The 18,592-nt window shown below is 35.1% G+C and overlaps 2 protein-coding genes across 4 annotated transcripts; both read right to left on the bottom strand.

The window, feature by feature from the left end:
* Nucleotides 1-210: 210 nt before the first annotated feature.
* On the bottom strand, nucleotides 211-8,199 carry stx4 (syntaxin 4). 2 transcript variants are annotated; one of them, XM_007259109.4, is made up of 11 exons: nucleotides 7,986-8,199; nucleotides 5,856-5,963; nucleotides 5,262-5,361; nucleotides 4,778-4,852; nucleotides 4,606-4,676; nucleotides 4,361-4,469; nucleotides 4,061-4,134; nucleotides 2,762-2,899; nucleotides 2,118-2,228; nucleotides 1,928-2,006; nucleotides 211-1,251 (listed from the first exon to the last, which is right to left on the bottom strand). In XM_007259109.4, exons 1-10 carry the CDS (start codon nucleotides 8,013-8,015, stop codon nucleotides 1,929-1,931), a joined length of 894 nt encoding a protein of 297 aa, XP_007259171.1. In that variant the 5' UTR covers nucleotides 8,016-8,199; the 3' UTR covers nucleotides 211-1,251; nucleotide 1,928. The 2 variants fall into 2 exon arrangements, with proteins under 2 accessions (XP_007259171.1, XP_049320871.1); XM_049464914.1 differs by lacking the exon at nucleotides 7,986-8,199 and adding an exon at nucleotides 7,351-7,921.
* Nucleotides 8,200-10,797: 2,598 nt separating this feature from the next.
* Nucleotides 10,798-18,197, bottom strand: si:dkey-220f10.4 (tubby protein). 2 transcript variants are annotated; one of them, XM_007259105.4, is made up of 12 exons: nucleotides 17,941-18,197; nucleotides 16,990-17,146; nucleotides 15,899-16,138; nucleotides 15,527-15,643; nucleotides 14,778-14,927; nucleotides 14,044-14,210; nucleotides 13,682-13,840; nucleotides 12,797-12,909; nucleotides 12,587-12,701; nucleotides 12,317-12,415; nucleotides 12,005-12,176; nucleotides 10,798-11,241 (listed from the first exon to the last, which is right to left on the bottom strand). In XM_007259105.4, exons 1-12 carry the CDS (start codon nucleotides 17,980-17,982, stop codon nucleotides 11,108-11,110), a joined length of 1,665 nt encoding a protein of 554 aa, XP_007259167.3. In that variant the 5' UTR covers nucleotides 17,983-18,197; the 3' UTR covers nucleotides 10,798-11,107. The 2 variants fall into 2 exon arrangements, with proteins under 2 accessions (XP_007259167.3, XP_049320307.1); XM_049464350.1 differs by having other exon boundaries at nucleotides 14,778-14,924.
* Nucleotides 18,198-18,592: the final 395 nt, after the last annotated feature.

Below are 18,592 nucleotides of genomic sequence, written 5' to 3'. Positions count from 1 at the left end.
GTGTGCAGACTGCTTTAGGATGTGCCGGTTGGTGTTTTGACTGCTTTAGGATGTGCTAACCAGTGTGCCGACTGCTCTACAACGTATATTTTCTTATTAATTCATTAATGGTTTTCATAAGCACACAGCACCCAACAGGTTACATTCTTCTTTACCCATCTACAATTATATGTTCTGTATGACATACACCAGAATTACAAAACACAAAAGTTTAGTATACGATATATTTTATTTAAAAACAATAGTTCTACATTAAAATAATTGGGATCAGATCAGTTCAGTACAAAATGACACCTAATCATTCTCCACAAATACTGCACTCTCTCAGAGACTTTATTCTCCACTGATACTTAGTAAAGTAAAACAATGACGATTCCTGGGCTAAAGCAATGAGGCAGAGGCACTTGAAACTAACAGTACATAATGAAAAGCTGCTAAAGCCCAACAAAGCACCTACTGTAGATCACCTTTTATGCATCTTACAATTACTTCATTAACAATTTCAACTTCTTACATGCAATTCTAAGTAGTGGCTCACAATTAAAAGACTACATGTAGATCTATGATGCTTTTGGAGAAATAAAAATAGCCCTTATTCATGTTATTTAATGACATAAGCAGTTATAATGGTTTAGGAGCAGATACTGCATTGTAAAAGAAATATAAAACATATTAGTGTGTATCTATGTACAGATGTGTGATGGATGCTCATCTTGAGAAATTTCAAGTCTTCAGAAAGTTACATAGTTTACACAATTATGCAGAATAACACCATGAAACAATCAACACATTAAGACAAAAGCAATAGCTCATATCTCTAACAGTGGGTCTCACTGGTGTAATAACTACTTATATATTAAGAATTTGTTTAATAATTTTGGTTTTCCTGAGAAATGAAGTTTTCCTTTTCTAGAGCCGAAATGATTTTATAAGTACTGATTTCAAAAAGAAGACCATCCAAGATGATCCAAATCCATCATAGTGCATCATAGCTTTTAAACTTAAAAAGGTTAAAAATGAATATGCCTGAAATTCAATATACAGAAAAGGTCCCTGTACTATATTCATAACACTTAAAGTTCAGAAAAACTTTCTCTGTTCCAACAGTAAATGAGTGGAGAATCCGGGAGAGCTGAAAATGCTATGGACATGATGACGATGAATATGTTAGTGTAAAACAGGTTTGTGAATTTAATAACAGTAGGAATTTCTTTTAAACTCAAGACAGGAGACGCCAGCAGCATGAAAACACTAAAAAAGAGAAGAGAACAAATAAAATTACAACAATGACATGATCATGCACACGTAGAATAGTTAACTTATTCAGATTTCACTACATATTAAGATGCTCAACATAAATATGTCTGACACACTATATAATGAACCATTCTGTAAATCAGAGTGAATTCACAACAGAATACTGCAATGCATTTAATAAACACTAAATTAGCTTATGGAATGATTAGCTTGTGTATTCGCTGTATGTCAAGCAATAAGAATAAGATAATGAAATATTATTAAACACGCCAAAGAGGCTTGTTGGTTTTTATATGTCAACATTATTTGAAAAACCATTTCTATCACTCTTTTTCACAATTTGGCTTTGTCGATTTATTTCCTTTTACTTCATCCTAGTGTAAAAAAATGTTTTGCAATATTTGGGTTGTCCATTTCCAATTTTGGGCTTTTTTTAATGCACCATTTCAAAATGTGCAAAAAAAAAAAAAAAAAAAAAGATCTGAAATCAGAGTGCATAACTGATATAACATATGATTCATCATCTAAATAACTAAATACTGCATATATAAACATAGTTATATTAGGATATATTGGGTAATATTTGTTTAACAAAAAAAGAGAAATAAACAAGCACAATGAGAAGAAACAGGTAGTTAAACCCTTTAAAAATAAACAGTGCTAAACTCACCTCAGCTTAAACTAGCAGCCAGAGCAATAATAATTATCACAAGTAAAATTGCGCAGCATAATGCAATCCACAGCTTTTTCTGTAAAATTATGAAAAGAAAAAAAAAAAGATTGGAGTTATTTAGTGACTTCAAAAGTGGATGTTAATATTTGGTATGCACTCAGACATAGCTGATATTGTGATTACCAACCTTTCGGGCTTTGTTCTGAGAGGTAACAGCTTCTGCAGTTTCAGCAACAGCCTTCTCCACGTAGTTAGTAGAGTTAATTATATTGTTTTCAATCCTATTAACCATTTCACCCTGCAAACAAAATAACTAATTAGAAACAAAATGTATACATACAAACATATCATATGCTAATCATAAAGGCTCCATTTTCCAAATTTTAAGAGAAAATCTGTTGATTCAGATTATTCACCTTATTACTAAATATATAATAATTTCCCCACCCCTCCTATTCAGGTGTTTCCGCCAGTCCCGTTATCAACAGATCTGGTCTGGATAATGAATATGAAAGCTTCTAACAGTAACAGCAGCTCATTTACTAATTATTTTATTTAAAGCAAATTTCTCATTGGCTATAACAATTAAAACAAGTTTTTTTCAGTGGGAAAAACAACATTGGTGTTGTAGGTTTTCAAGACCAAGCAGCTAAGCACAAACCTAAGACCACTGCACAAAAGCAATGTGTGATCAACTGTGCAGTCAGTTAATAAATGCTTGACTGAGTGTGTAGTTTCATATTGTTGGATATAATGTAACTGTTTAATTTTGTGAGCAATTTAGAACCAATACACATTCCTCTTATTCTTGCCAATCCCCCTTCTCCTTACCTGTGCCTCCACCTCCATGGCGAGATACTGGAACATGTCATGAAGATCTCTGATGCTTCTTTCTAGTTTAAGAATCTCATCATGCCGTGTCTCGATCTCATTCAGTGCCTGCTTAGTAGCTTTAACATCTGTTAAGATCTGTAGAAAAATCCCATTAACTGTGTTAGCAGTATGATACTTTAGCAGTCACTACTTTAAATAACCACAATGACATAAATGAGGGGATTTAAGTTAGTACTACGGGTATTTTCTTCTCTTCTTTTTATAACTTGAATTATATATGTTTTGGAAAGGGGGTGGTAATGAGTCAAGCTTTCTGACATGCAAATACAGGGATACATGAGGATAATACAGGCATATATGAGGACAATACAGGCATACATGGTGATAGACTAGAATGAAAGGGAACAATGCAGCAATGGGACATAAATAAAGCTTTGTGGAATGTGGGAACATTATATTGCATCTTACATTGCAGAAATAATCTTACCAAATCAGCTTTTACTCCATAGACAGCAAGAAAGAACACACATGATTATTTAAGTGATACAGTGAATCACTTAAATATCAACAGCATCATTAAGCTGCCGCGAAGCTCTAACCAACGTTAACTTTATTCCTGGTTCACACTATGCAACTTTTTGGGTAGTTAGGTTGTTGTGCCACTTACACTATACGACTGGCTGTGCTGTAAACATGAGTCTTTCAGTTATTGTGCTTTCACAGTACATACTGATCTAAGCTTTAGAGGTGTAGTGTAATCCAGGAGGGTAATTTTCTTTAGAAGGGAAAACAAAAAACAGTTTTGGGTAACTTCAATAGTGGCCCATACGAGAGGTGGTAATACTACTGTGTTCCTACTGAAAAATTCTCGTTTCAAGATAAATGTTGCTTATTTACTGCATAATCCTGCCTTACAAAATACCATAACGTTTACTGTATAGGAGATCATGATTAGAGATAAAAATCTAAAATTCAAAATCATTTTACCAGTGATTGAGACCGTGTGACCTTTTTAGAACCTTTATTAAATGAACATAAAAAATATGGCAACTTGAGAAGCCTAATAACTTAATGTTTTTTCTCAATGCTGGTCCTGGTTCCCCCCACCTCCTACTCTGCACATTGCTTTCCTTGCTCCTAGCACAACTGAGCAGTGGGTGTGTTAAAGCAGGGAAAACTTTAAAATGTGCAGGGGAGGGGGCACCAGGACCAGGACTGAGAAACACTGGTTTAGACTTTAATCTTTACTTAACTAGGTTAACATAAATAAGATAAATACTAATATAATTCACTTACATTTTGTGTGAACACATCGGTCTGTCCACTCTCAAGCATCGATTCCAGCTGCTCATCTGTCACATTATTGCCAGCTGTAATGGAAAATAAAGATAATCAAAATCTTGTACATTTTATTTTACACTGCACAGTCTGCATGCAGTAGAGACAAACATACAATCTAACGTATGTAAGTATATATATACACTGGATTGGAAACTGAGGGCAAGCAACACATCATTTTTCTAATGCAAAAATAAAAAAAACAAGAAAATTTTTAAACCTAGATGTAGTTAACATTTTTAAACCAGAAATACTGACTGATTTTGAGTTGCCTTTGTATCCGCTCCACATTTCTGTCTCTGTACTGGGCCTGAATAGTGTTACAGTTCCCCATCACCTCCACAAAGTCACGAGACAAGACAGCATGCTTGAGGAGAAAAGAAGAAAATTATTTGAGATTAAACAGATTTTAAAAAACATGCAGACAGAACCACTTACACTTGTAGTACATGATTAAATGTTGCTAGTAGAGCTTATTAAGATTGGCTTCTCATGTAACTAACCTGTGTTCTTTGCATTCTTAAGTTTATAGGAATGTATTTCCCATCTTCATCAGTTTTCTTGGGTTCAAGATCTAAAATGTAAGCAGGTAATTTAATTCTCTTAAAAACTTCAAGCTAGAGATGATTCAAGCAGAGCATTTCAAAAGTGTTATATAAATTATCACTGTCTTACTCTTCAGTTTTTTGTGGATCTGTCCGGCCAGTACTTTGATCTCATCCCTTAGGACTTGAAGTTCCCTTTTCATATCTGAAATTAAATACATAGGATTAGGATTATTGGTAACAGTAATGAACAGTATGTCAGAATGTCTCAACTAATTATTATTTTCATTATTACAATCCTTATTTTTTTTTTATCAATCAGTATATATATATATATATATATATATATATATATATATATATATATATATATATATAAATATATTTTTCAAACATTCTTAAGCATTCTAATTCTGTTTATGTAATATCTTAACGTAATAATGTCTTAACTAGTGTTAAATAATAATTTGTTGAGACATTAAGTAACAATTTAACAATGTTTATTACTGTCATAAGTACAGTTATTTGTGACCCTCATTGTAAAGTGTTACTGGAATAGATACACAAATAATAGGCTGAAATTATATTAAATAAGAAATTATAGAGATATTAACTGTCATCTGGCAGTGCCACCCCTAAAACAGTTTTCTGTTTGTTCTCCAGTTCAGCCACTTTCTTCTTAAGAGTTTCAAGGCCTTCTCGGATCTCTTGGACCTGTAGAGCAAGATTAACAATATTAGGATGGAAAGTTGTAAAATTAAAAAAAAAAAAAAAAAAAAAAAAAAATTTAAAAATTAAAAAGCCAAAGCAGTTCATACTGTTGAACAAGAAGATTCGCTTATTTATTCATATTGTCATGTTCTCACTTCTAGACAAATAAATAAACAAGTCCTCTTGTTGTGGACACTTTTTTGGCTTTTTCACTGATGTATTTGTTTGGGTCCTGCACCTGTGTTTTATTGCACACTTGTAAACTTTTAACCATAACTGAACTAAAACCTCTATTTTATTAGTACTGAGATTATAATAAATAAAATCACATTTCACTTAAAACTCTAACTGATAATTAAGATGAAATTAATTAAATGTGAGACTGTTGTAACAATGCGTTTGTTTGGTTTATCTTAACTGACAGAGAAAGAGTTACATGTGCTCTTTGCTTACCATTTGTGTTAAATACATGTGCTAAAATGTTTTACAAGCTTTACCTTTCTGAAGAAAGCCTCATTATCTTTATCTTCCTTTCCAGAGTTTCCAGTGCCTGGTTTTATCATGAGGGCTGTGCCTTCTTCATCTTCATCTGAACCCTCTGCAGGCTATGTGGACATGGAAATGTATGAGGTAAAGAAGAGCTACAGATTAGTTCCCTTATTTTAATGTTTACAGCAACAAATGACCAAGTAAATGAACTAAACACTTAAAATATAGTACTATATATAAACAGATATGAGGTAAATAAGAAGGCTACAAAGGGCATTATCTCTGTATGCTCTAACAATTTTGGCAACAATAAAATGTTAACAAGTGTAAGAATACAGTTTTATGCATTTTTTAGACATGTCTTCTGACATGGTTAAGAAACACTATGATCAATGTCCATCCACAACACCCTGTACCCCTAGGAGGGTTTTGTACTATATATTACGTCTCCTTCTTTATCACACACAATGCTAACAGCAACACTGATTCAGCAAAAACCTGCCCCACACTCGCGCTATAAACACGCCCCAAAACACCATACAACAATAAATATATACAGCTGTATACAAAAACATCAACATAGCCTCTGCACAATGCTGCACACGTGTATGCAATTCCAGAGTGCCAGATTGCATTGAGCATTTTCATGATCAAACACACCTGATTCAACACATGTTATGTGCCAGGGTTAGCAGATCTGTAAAGCAGATGGTTAGCAAACTGTGCAAGAATCTGGCAACCTACCACTGCCACTGCACAGGAGGTTTTCTTTTTTTTTTGACAAATCTCAAACCTGGATAACCAAATCAGTCCCTAGGCCTTTGACCAACTGTCATTCAGAACAGTCACTTAAAATATATTTCCAAGCTTTAGAAATTATCTCTTAAGACTAACCTTAAGACTAACATTTAGCAAACATGTTTTTTTTTCTAGACCACTGTCCAAAGATTTAAAAATGAAAGTAAATGCCCACAAGCAGAAAAAATATACTAGAAAAGTTCAGTTTGTGGTTTGTACAGTGCAGGCTTTGGCAGTTCAGTGGAACAGTGGAGGTTGAGATCTGCTCACATGCAGGTCTGTAAGTGCTAAAACCTGCACAAAGGAAAAAGTGGTGAAGCTGTTGTTGAAAAAAATGCTGCATCTCATGAACAACAACAACAGCATAGTGTACATATGCGAGTAGTGGTTGTGTGTGTGCAGGTGTGTAATTGTTGTGTAATTATTGTGAATCCAAATACATTTTTATTTTCCAAAAAAAATAAATAATAATTAAATAATAATATAATAATTAATAAAAAGAATCTTAAAAATTCAACATATTTTACCTGATGTGTACTAGCTTTATTTAACATATTTAACTACAATTTAAAATGTGTTTAGGCTATACATGCTAGCTTTTTAGTAGAATACTAAAGATTTTTGTTCCCCTTCAGAAAACCAGATAGTTAAATGTACACTGCACAAGAGTGTTTATACAGCTACAATTATATACAAATTACTCACAGGCTGTGGAGGTTTTCCTGTTAAGCAAATAAAATCCTTGGTCCCAAAACATTCTAGGTTAAAACGGATGTGGAAATTCTGTGGCAGCTCTTAGATTTCCTTTCCTCTTAAAAAATCATGTATATGTGTGTGACAGACCTGGATATGCTTGAACACGAGCAAAATAACTAATCAAAAAGAACAGAAAATCAGAGTAACAGCAGGTTAGTGATCTTCAGAGAACCGTAAAATACACTCCACTCATTTAGGTTAGCTAACTAACCCACATACTAGCCTGCCAGAGTAACTATCTTGTTAGCTTAGCTAGCTTGCTAGATAGCTTTTTAGCTAGCTAACTACTTAGATAGTTTGCTACATTCTAATACATTTCTGCACAGCTAAATATTTTAATATAGTTGTCGTTTAAGATTTTTAACGAGGATAATACCCCATAGTTACATAAATATGTTATAATGTCACATTAGCTGCAATGTTGTTTAGCCAGCTAATGCTACATGACAGCAGAGCTAGCTAGCCTCCAGCTAACCTGCTAAGTCCACTAGCGCTAGGCTCCCTGAGTTTAGCTCTCTGACGGGCTCCAGTAGTTTCAGCAGGGCTGCAGTGAAAAGTTTAAGCTAATCAGTTAGTTAACTCACGTTTCCCAGTTCTTTGGTTCGGTCTCGCATCGTTGCTCCTTGTTTAAACCCTCTCTACAGACTCGGGCTCTTCATCTAACGCACTAACTTTGTTGACATCAACAACAGAAGAAGGGAGTTTCCATTCAAAGTCAAAAAGAAACGGCTCTTCCTCAGTGTGTGACACAGCCACCATTAAAGGCACACCATCTCCACCTACTGAGAGCCCTGCCCTCACGCCCTAAACCCTCATAAAGGTCAGCATACAATAATACTGTAACACTTCAGTTTCTGAATCAGTTTCTCTGATTTATCTCCCAAATTCCGAATAAGAATATTGTCATTAGGAGCATTTATTTGCAGAAAATGAGAAATGTCTGAAATAACAAAAAAAGATGCAGAGCTTTCAAACCTTAAATGATGCAGAGAAAACAAGTAACTATTCTTAAAGTTTTAAAAGAAAAAAAAATCATCAAAAATGGTTTTTAATTACAGTTTTCAGGCATCTTGGCATGTTCTCCACCTCCAGTCTTACACACTGCTTTTGGATAACGTTATGCCACTCCTGATGCTAAAATTCAAGCAGTTCAACTTACTTTGATGGCTTGTGAGTATCCATCTTCCTCTTGATTATATTACAGAGTTTTTTTTAATTTGGTAAAATCAAAGAAACCCATCATTTTTTATTTTAGTCTTTTATTTTTTTCCAGAGCTTTATAATATAACCTTCCTTTTGTGTCCGCAGCATAGTTCTTTAAATGTCATATAGACACTGTGTATTAATACTTTCCCAAGATTTAACTTTAAAGCACTCTTTGTACATTTTGTACAATGCGTGGCCATGACTTATAAAGGAGTGGGAATAAAATAATTAAGTCTGCATGGACAAAAGTTATTAAAACTTGGAAACAAGATCCTAATGCGTGGCCACAATTTTTCAAGTCACGGCCATAGTCGTGGTCATCTTTTTTTTTATACATGATGTCACCTTAGGGGCTCTGTAGTTTTTCTATGCGAGTTGTTTTGCCATATCCAGAGTGCTGCCAGGAATCATTAATTTAGGGGTTAAATAACATATTTATGAAAAATGTAGTAATTAATAATAAAAATATATCAAGCTATTTAAACATGGCCAAAAATTGCCTGTCCACCCTGTCATATTGGGATAACCAGCTCCCTAAAAAAGTAACATTTGACATCTGTGACATCACAAACTTCACACTGTTTTATTTCTGCAAATACTTTGTATTACAAAAAAAACTTTGTATTAACTTATCATAAAATGTATAGTGTAAATGACAGTTTAAATAAACATATTAAAACGTGTTAACTAGTTAACAAAAAACAAGAAAAATGTAGAAGGTCTTGTTCTGGCAGTGTCAAAATTCTGTTTTTAGAGCTAGTATATAATCAAACAGCTGTTAAATTACTTTACTTTACTTTCATTGAAGTTAAGAATGTTTTATCTCTCTTCTGTAACATTGCTGTTTTGAAGATGCACGTTTTTCCTTGAACAGCAATGATATACCGTATTTTTCGGACTATAAGGCGCACCGTATTATAAGACGCACTATCAAAGAACGCCTATTTTCTGCTATTTTTCCATACATAGGGCGCATCGCATTATAAGGCGCGTTAAGTGACACTAGAAAGGGTGCCTATATCAAAGTGAACAGGGGTGGCGCCATGTTTCCCTTCCCCCACCGGGGGTGGTCGCTTGCCGGTGGAGCGTCTCAGTATATATAAATCTAGCTCTTTCAAAGTCAAACGAGTGCTGGATATTAATCTACACAGATTCCTCTCCTGAAAACTGTTTTTTTGGGTGAGTAACGTGCTTCAGTTTATTTACAGTAAGCTTAGATTTCCAGATGTCCACTAAGGCTTGCTGCACCAGCGTTAGCATAGCTATCCGCTAGCACGCTAGCTAGTCACCTAAACTAGTAAAGTTAACCCAAACTTAAACGACAGCGTTACACTGAGTAATCCTGCATGTTCTGGTAAGACAGTGAGATATTAGCTAGCGATTCGTCCCCCGTAGCTTGTTTTAACACTGTAAACAAGCAGATTACAGGCTGATAAAACTCACCTCTGAGAGAGTTAGCGCTTAGCATCTAGCTAATGCTAGCCAGGCAAAGCAGCACAGACTTACAGGCCGATAACTCACCTCTGAACGGTGAACGCTTAGCGATTAGCATCTAACTCTAATAATACTGCTCCAGCAGTATTAAAAGTGCTAAATTTAGAAAATACTGATCTCTGAACAGTGAAAAAGCTAGCTAGCTAAGCGGTTAGCATCTAGCTAATGCTATTGCTGCTCTGCACGGAGTGTGTGTTTACTGCTCCTTACACCTGACGGGTAAAATTTAGATAATACTGATCTCTGAACAGTGAATAAGCTAGCTAATGCTATTTGCTGCTCCAGCCTCGGAGCTGCACGGCTCTGGACTCTGTATAGCACTGAAACTCTGTATAACGCTGCACGGAGTGTGTGTTTACTGCTCCTTACAACCTGACGAGTAAAATTTAGATAATACTGATCTCACTGAATAAGCTAGCTAGCTTAGCGGTTAGCATCTAGCTAATGCTATTGCTGCTCAGCCTCGGAGCTGCACGGCTCTGGACTCTGTATAGCACTGAAACTCTCTATAACGCTGCACGGAGTGTGTGTTTACTGCTCCTTACAACCTGACGAGTAAAATCCATACAAAAGGCGCACCGTATTATAAGACGCACTGTCAATTTTTGTGAAAATTAAAAGTTTTTAAGTGCGCCTTATAGTCCGAAAAATACGGTACACGGTTTATTTAATCTTACAAAAATCATACGAGACGTATTCTCTTTAATACATGATTTTTTTTATTATTATTTTTCAAACACCGGTAAAGTAATTATTTTTATGGAATGACATGTCATAACATAAAAAAATAAGAAAATACAAATGTGAGTATAACCCATAACTATTGTAGCTTATGCTTATTGCACATTATTTTTGCTGCCTCCAAAACTTGCTGACAATAAATATATATTTTGTCCAAGAATACATGAGAACTTCTGCTACTGAAGTTCTCCAAAGGCCATAAGTCCCCAGATGTGGTGCCTTCTAGTAGCCTAAATAGCACATTCATACAACGAAAGCCGTGAGTTCATTCACAAGCCAGTTTTCCATCAAATGAGGACAGAGTGATGGCAAATGCTTGCAGAGCACACATGGGGAAGCTGTAGTCCATGGAGAAAACATCCTCTGCCACTCTTCCAAACTGCATTACAATGTACTCCTCTGGACAACACAGAAGAGAGAAACAAATATTACAGGCTTATTTTACAAACATCTGATAACTCTTTTTACATTCATGAAAAAAACATTATCATGGCCAGGTTTCAGTGTCTTTTCAAAGTGCCTCATGGTGAGCATTTATATCCTGTCCTTGCTGTGGAGCAACACACTGCCCCAAGTGTTAGTGTGATTATCTGATGAGCCATTGAACAGTCAGACACCCCAGTAGTGATATAAAGAGAACTATCAGCTTATCAATATGTGCAGAACATCCTGCAGCCACATGTGTTGTGGAGGGTTTCCAACAGGTATTTTTCAGCAGGATAATGCTCACCCACACACTGCAAGGGTTTCCCAGGAAAGTCTCTGCCAGATTACAACAATTCCTGGGAATTTCTGGATATAGCCTCTTTTTTCAACTGTGGTTTTGTAGCCTTTAGCTTGCTAAGCAGAATAAGGTAGGTAAAGGTAAAACTTGTTAATAGATGCTCAGTAAAAACACAACTTATATGTCATAAGTTTGAAAAAACAAAAAAAATATTCTTCTAGGTTTGAAACCATTAATACATTAAGTCAGTAATTTGTGCTGCAAAACTCAATCTCACACCTTGAGGGCTCATGTCACACTTCACTTAATCTAAAATAGTAATGGAACGTTCCTTAAGGTTGCCTCTGGGTTCCCCCACATGTAAACTGATGCAACGTCTATAAAGGTTTGTTTAAACAGTATTAGAACATGCAGAATGTGTGTGTTTCCCCTACTAACCGTTATCAGGATGAACAATCTGGAAGTTCTTCACAGATGCCTGTGTCACTCGGCCATGGAAATTGAGCACATACGATTGAGTCTGCTCGTTCCAGCTGGGTGACTTATTCACCAGACACACCAGATTCTCCTTATTTCCATTTTCATAACGAGTGAGGAGAGATTCGATATCCTGCGAGAGTGAAGAATTAAAGAGAGGCTGAAGAAGTGAGATCAGGTGCCCACAAAGAAACAGTAAGGGAGACTGAGAGTGAGGAAGAATGAAAGTGAAATGGAATTATACAGGGCAGATTTACAGAAAACATTACTTACGCTTTTTGGACGAATACTGACTCTTTCGTCATTCTCATGCATGCCAGGAATGATCACTGTCATTTTCCTGGGGCCTTTAAAGCCCAGAATGTTTTTCTCCTGTTTGATGGGGAATAATGACAGTGACAAATAAAATGGAAGTAAAAAGAGTAATTACTGCATCCTGTAATTCAGTATACATTAAATAATGTTTTTTTCTTTTTATTATATGTTTTTAAGTATTATAATAAAATATTGACCACAAAGTTCCTTATGACATGTTTAACTTACATAGCATATTGCTGCAAGCTCTTGCCGAAGTGATTCACTTTCCTTAATAAACTGCTTCCTTTCTGGGTTTTCTCCATTATCATATACAGTGAATTTAGTCCCTAAAACATTTGACCTGCAATGAGAAAAAATCAATCATTAACAAACACGTTCTTCCTTTGCAAAGAGAACTAGGGTTAGAAAAGCAGATGGAAGGATAAGATTAATGACCTGAGTTTGCCTATATAGCTGCTTGTGTCTCTGGATAAATCAGTAGGATCAGTGGAGATCAGATAATTGGACGTTGTGCTTTTCTTACGTTTTCTTCCAGCCATGAGAAAAACCTGAGAAATATAGAATGAAAAAATAACATTGTCATTAGATACTGAGGAATTACTACTTTTAATTAATACAGTCATAAAAATGCTATGAGGTAGTTTAAGGAATTGGGATAGGGTAATGTATTTAATTCCTAAAAGGATTGATTTCAAACTTAGAGCCACTAACATAACTTACTGACATCACAAGACCAGGAGTTAACACCTTAACAAAAGTTTGTATTAAATATACACTCATCATCAACAAACCTGTTGCACCCAGAAAGTGTCAGTTTACAATGCTAAAGACAAAAGTGGCACTTATCACTGCCTAAAGATGACCTGCTGTCATACTGCTTTTGACTTTTGACTATTCCAACAATGCTCGTCCAGAGCTTGTCTTAAAGACACAGATGCTATGGCATGGCCAGCCACATCGCCTGACATTTCATAGACTGAAAATGTGTGGGATACTGTCGGTATGCTATATCAGCTCTTCAGCCCTACTGCTAAATCTGCAGGACCTGTGAGAATATTTGAGAATATTCAAGCTGCTTGGGATTGACTATTGAAGGACACTATTAGGAACCTGTATGTGAATTACACATGATTTAAACACTACACTACTTCTGAATGTATACCTCAATAAATATTGCCCACATCAGTCTAATTTTGAATAATTTAATGTTCCCAGTAACCTTCATCTTCCTTCAGTATAGCATTGCGCATGAACAATGGAAATAAACTATAATAATGTTTGTATCATCAATTTGTGGGCTGACACAGGGTTTTGTCTCACTCTCTTCCCATCCTCCTTCTCCATGTGAAGATAATACGTGGGATAGATTCCTTTCTCCATTCCTCTCCTGTCTCGGGTGATCCGGCACTGGATTGTTGTGTCCCTTGGAGCAGGCCTAAGAGCAAACTGTTCCAGATCTTCCAGAGAGATTGGAGAAGACTTAAAAAGAAGTAACAGAGAAAAAATACTATTAAAAAGATTTTATCTTGCCACACATACAGAGATATAAAATGTAGCAATTAAGCAAATTTATTATTCATTACGATTCAATAAATAAATGGTAAAAATAGTAATTTCATATATAAGTATTTATATTTAATAAATGTAATACAGTTATTTAAGGGGCACACATGAAGTCTTACCTTTCCCATATCTGAAGATTCACTGTCGGATGAGGACTGCCTGTAGTTTGAGTTTAATGAAGCAAGATTGTAATTGTTCTTTGTGCTCTTTTGGGATTTTTTCTTTGTTTTTATCATTTTCTCCTCATCCTCGTTCTCATCTGCACTGTCACTCAGATGGCACCTGGCTGTAGCAATGACAGTGCATGTACATCTACATCAGTTTCAAACATCAGTCTACATCTAACCATTTTAAACCAAAGAAAGAGAGCTTTTTTTTTTAAATTGACTTAATTAGATGCTCATTCATTTTTTTCTCCAATATCTATATATAAAACATATTTTCCCACTTTTGTTGAAGTAACTGTCTCTACATACTTTGCTACATTAGAATGGGTGTCCACAAACCTTTAGATAAATAGTGTATCATTATTTTGCAGTGTGCATCTGCCTCGGCAATCTACTGTGTGCTACCAATGCAACATGTGGAGCTAAGGTTGAAAACAATGTATTCCTGACAGGATTGTAAAGGATTCTCTTCTTACAACCATGTTGTGATTGTTAAAATGATTTGAAAGTGTATCATTATTTTGCAGTGTGCATCTGCCTCGGCAATCTACTGTGTGCTACCAATGCAACATGTGGAGCTAAGGTTGAAAACAATGTATTCCTGACAGGATTGTAAAGGATTCTCTTCTTACAACCATGTTGTGATTGTTAAAATGATTTGAAAACATTGTCATGATTGAACTCACAGGCATTAAAATGAGGCTTTTTCTTCGGGGTTGGAGGAACTGGCTTTTTTGACCAGTCTTTTCTGTCGTCGTCATCATCATCATCACTTTCTATTTTAGCTTTCGTTTCTTCTGTAATGTTGAACTCTACCACTGATTCAATCTGGACTGCTAGAAAAGGAGAGAATTTTAACAAATTATTAAAACATGGAAAACAATCCTTTGTGAGATTTCAGTAAAGGCTAGAACCTTAGGGATGATTGCTTAAAGGGTTTATTGATAGAAAGCATTCATCGACAAAAAAAATACTTCAAGAAGGAGGTGTTAGAATCACATGATACTTTATATGAGTTAATGATGTGCTATGATTATATATGTAAGTGAATACTTTAGTAGAGTAAACGTATAAATTCATTGGGGAAATCTGGCATAGACATGTCTGGGAAACCCATACTGTGTTTGGATGAGCATAAACACCCTGCCATGACAGACAACACATGAGGATTCAGGATGTTCTGCACATATCCCTGAGCTGTTAGTGTCCTTCCTATCACTGCTAGGGTTGACTGATGCTCCACAACATGCCAACCGTTCTCAGATCCCAAAGAGAACCTGCACTCATCACTAAAGACTACCTGTATGGGTTTTTTTTTTTTTGTCAGTAAGAGTATATACCACCATATTATATATGTATTATAGAGTATATTCCACGGTTATTATATGTATGTATATGTATGTATGCATGAAGTGTTCAGGCTGTCTAGACTTACTTTTTTCTTCCTCTGTTTTCTTCACTTTCTCTTTTGAGTCATTTTTCTTTTCTTTTTTCTTCAATGTTTTTTTCTCTTTCTTTTCCTCTCCATCCCCAACACCATCAGGATCGAGCACTTAAATACAACAGTGAATGAAAAAATGGGGGAGAACAACAATAAGTTAATGCACACAACACTGTGGACGTAGTCTGTATGTAGTTTATGTAGTCTAGCTGTTGAATAGTGTGTATATTTTGTATTTGTTGGTATCCAAGCTTGAGGTCATTTTGAACTAGTCTAAACTAACTGTTTCACACTTGCTAATGGATACTTTCTATAAATGGATCTGAAAAGGGCATCTACTATATGGCATACGTGATAAATGCTTACATTTAGCTTGATTCTTTTTAACTCCTTTCTTCTTGTTTTTCTTCCCCTCAGCCTGGCTGAGTGTGTCCGCTGTGTGTTTAGGGCTGGTCTGATTGTCCGTATCGAGGTTTATTGTTTTAATAATGGGTGGAGCAGGCGGTGGTGTTTCTTCTGATATCACTGCAATCTGAGCTGAGATGTTCATTTCACCCAGATTAATCTCCTCCAGCACGTTATCATGGGCCTGCTCCAGCATGGGATCTGACCAGAGAGAGACAGCAAATTTACACTCAATCAATTTCTGCTTAAAACCTGATTATGCAGTTTTAATAGAGATTCTGACATTTACCAGTGTTTTCTTGTTTTGGATTTGTCCAATTTATTAGGGCAATGAAACACATCGTTATAAGAGCATAGCTATAAGCAATTATGTGGTTTAAAATGATAAATCTGTAGCAAATTCATACACAAATCTTATTTAGAAAAAAAAAATCACACATTGTTCGTTATGGAACTAGAATAAATCCTTATACTCTAAATCTAAAGCAATCACATGAAGTATTTCTTCCTTAAAATAACTTATATTATAATATTAAAATCATAGTAATGCTCCACTGTAACACGAAGAATACTGTCTCTATTGTTGTTACTCCAACCTTTGCCACTGCCAACTGTACTATGTAAAGCTGGGAGGATAATGCTCAGAAAAAAACATATAACACTGTGTAACCCCATATTTGTGTGTAATCCTGTAACATTACTCTATGTTTACTCATCAGTTCACATGCTTCTGTCACTTTTAGTGAAGCTTCTGTATCTCTCAGCTTGTCCAGAAATGCACATATAAAGAATGCCCTTTAGTGTTGACTTAAAGTGCAAATTACACTTCATGACTGTTTTAAAAATGTTTGGAAGACTTAGAGGGGTTGGAAAATAAAATATAAAAAAACAATCAGGAAACGTTTGAAGACCAGATATGAACTGATTGTGAAAAGCACTTATTTAAGCCTAGAACCACTGAAGAACCTTCTCAACAGATTGGTTGTGTGTGTGATGTGAGAGGTGAGCCCTCTGTGTGTGTGTGTGTGTGTGTGTGTGTGTTGTTTGTTTACCATTAAGTGAGTTGCTGCTTTGAGACTGGCTGATTAACAGTGCTGTATCTTCAGGCCCAGATTTCTGCTTGCGGTTCTTTGGACGAGCTTCATTATTGGCTGTCATCATCTGAGCGTTGGCTCGCCGTTTCTGCTGCTTCTTGATCAAAAGTGTTCGCTGTTCATGAAAGCAAAATATTATACTATATAACTCAATTTCCATTAACCTCAAATCTGTGATAATAATGCCAATTATTATTTTTACAATTACAGAATGGTCTTCATGTTGCTATGCGTGATACATTGTATAATCTGCAATAATTACTTACTAATACATTTAAATATTAATGTTTTAAAGTCCTGAGGATAATTCATTTTAATACAAGAAGAACCTATAAAAAATAATGTCAATACAATAACCTGACACCTGACTTAAAATAAATCATATCAGCAGATATCAATCATCAAAACAATAAGAATTCTACATTATTAAATCACTTAAATCTCAAAGGTTATTTCTTATATTAAAAGACTAAATATAGGAACTAATTTTTTTTATATTTATTTCAAGAGTGAAGTGCTATGTTTAACATGAATAGTTATGTTTGTTTATATATTTATTTTTGTCTTCAAGCAAACAAGTCAAAACATAACCAATCATGTGATTAAAGCTTAGGATTTCCTTTGTTATTTAAATACACAAACAGTAGATCATTTTCTATATTTGATAAAAGACTAAATATGGAAATTAAACCTATTTGATTTAATCCAAAGGTGCAGATCTTTCTGTGTTTAATGTAAATAGATCTAGTTAAATTCATGTCTTGGTTCCCTGATTTATCTTTGTACTCATGCAAACAAACCAATATACAATCAATCGTCTGATTTAAACGTGTGATTTAAATGTTTTTTCCAGTTATTTAAATACACAAACAGTGAAAAGTGATGAATAGACAATTGGTTTTTACTCACCTGATTGTCAAGCTTCTGCTGGCGGATATCTTCCTCCTCCATCTCTGCTGTTGAAAAGGTAGAGTGTCTGGAAGAGTGGTCCTTACTGAAATCACACAATCACGTACGTCACTAACACAGCAGTGACATACAACATTCAGACGAGCTCTTCAGGCATGATGAGCTTCACAGCAACTGAAATAAAACGTATCTGAAAACGTTTCATTCTCTCTCTTCCAGCTCCATCTGACTTCTCCACCTGTGTATAACAGAAGGGAAAGAAGATTAGAGGAGATAAGGTTCTTACACTCCGCGCAGCCCTGAGACACCATGCTGAGACTTATAGTCATCACTGACATCAGAGGCCATCCTGTTACTCTGGTCTAACACAGCACTTAACCCCAGTCCTGTTGTTTATAGCTGAAACACATCATTCAGTCTTTATAGTAGAAGACACAATGCAGAATTATACATTTATATTCACATTTTTTCATTTTAGATTCATATCAATTTTTTAAACTAATAATAGCCATGTACTGTATAGATCCAGCCTGTTTCTAAATATTTGTCTATATGTAGCTTCTATTTGTAGAGCATTCAGCTATAGAGTAAGAAAAATACACTTAAAAAAGCTTTACTTTTAAAGCAATTTGTAGCATTTTAACATAATATA

Source organism: Astyanax mexicanus, chromosome 15, assembly GCF_023375975.1.
Source record: "Astyanax mexicanus isolate ESR-SI-001 chromosome 15, AstMex3_surface, whole genome shotgun sequence".
NCBI lineage: Eukaryota > Metazoa > Chordata > Actinopteri > Characiformes > Acestrorhamphidae > Astyanax > Astyanax mexicanus.
The sequence above is the reverse complement of the archived record's forward strand: the minus strand, read 5'-3'. Positions and strand labels throughout refer to the sequence as shown.

Coding starts and splice junctions, on each gene's coding strand:
- stx4 (XM_007259109.4), bottom strand. CDS start 8,015: ATGCGAGACCGAACCAAAGAACTGGGAAAC. Junction 4,853..5,261: donor GGTGGCACTGCCAGATGACA/GTTAATATCTCT, acceptor ATTTAATTTCAG/ATATGAAAAGGGAACTTCAA. Junction 4,135..4,360: donor ACAAAGGCAACTCAAAATCA/GTCAGTATTTCT, acceptor TTTCCATTACAG/CTGGCAATAATGTGACAGAT.
- si:dkey-220f10.4 (XM_007259105.4), bottom strand. CDS start 17,982: ATGGAGGAGGAAGATATCCGCCAGCAGAAGCTTGACAATCAG. Junction 16,139..16,989: donor AAGCAGCAACTCACTTAATG/GTAAACAAACAA, acceptor CTCTCTGGTCAG/ATCCCATGCTGGAGCAGGCC. Junction 12,910..13,681: donor AGAAGGAGGATGGGAAGAGA/GTGAGACAAAAC, acceptor TATATTTCTCAG/GTTTTTCTCATGGCTGGAAG.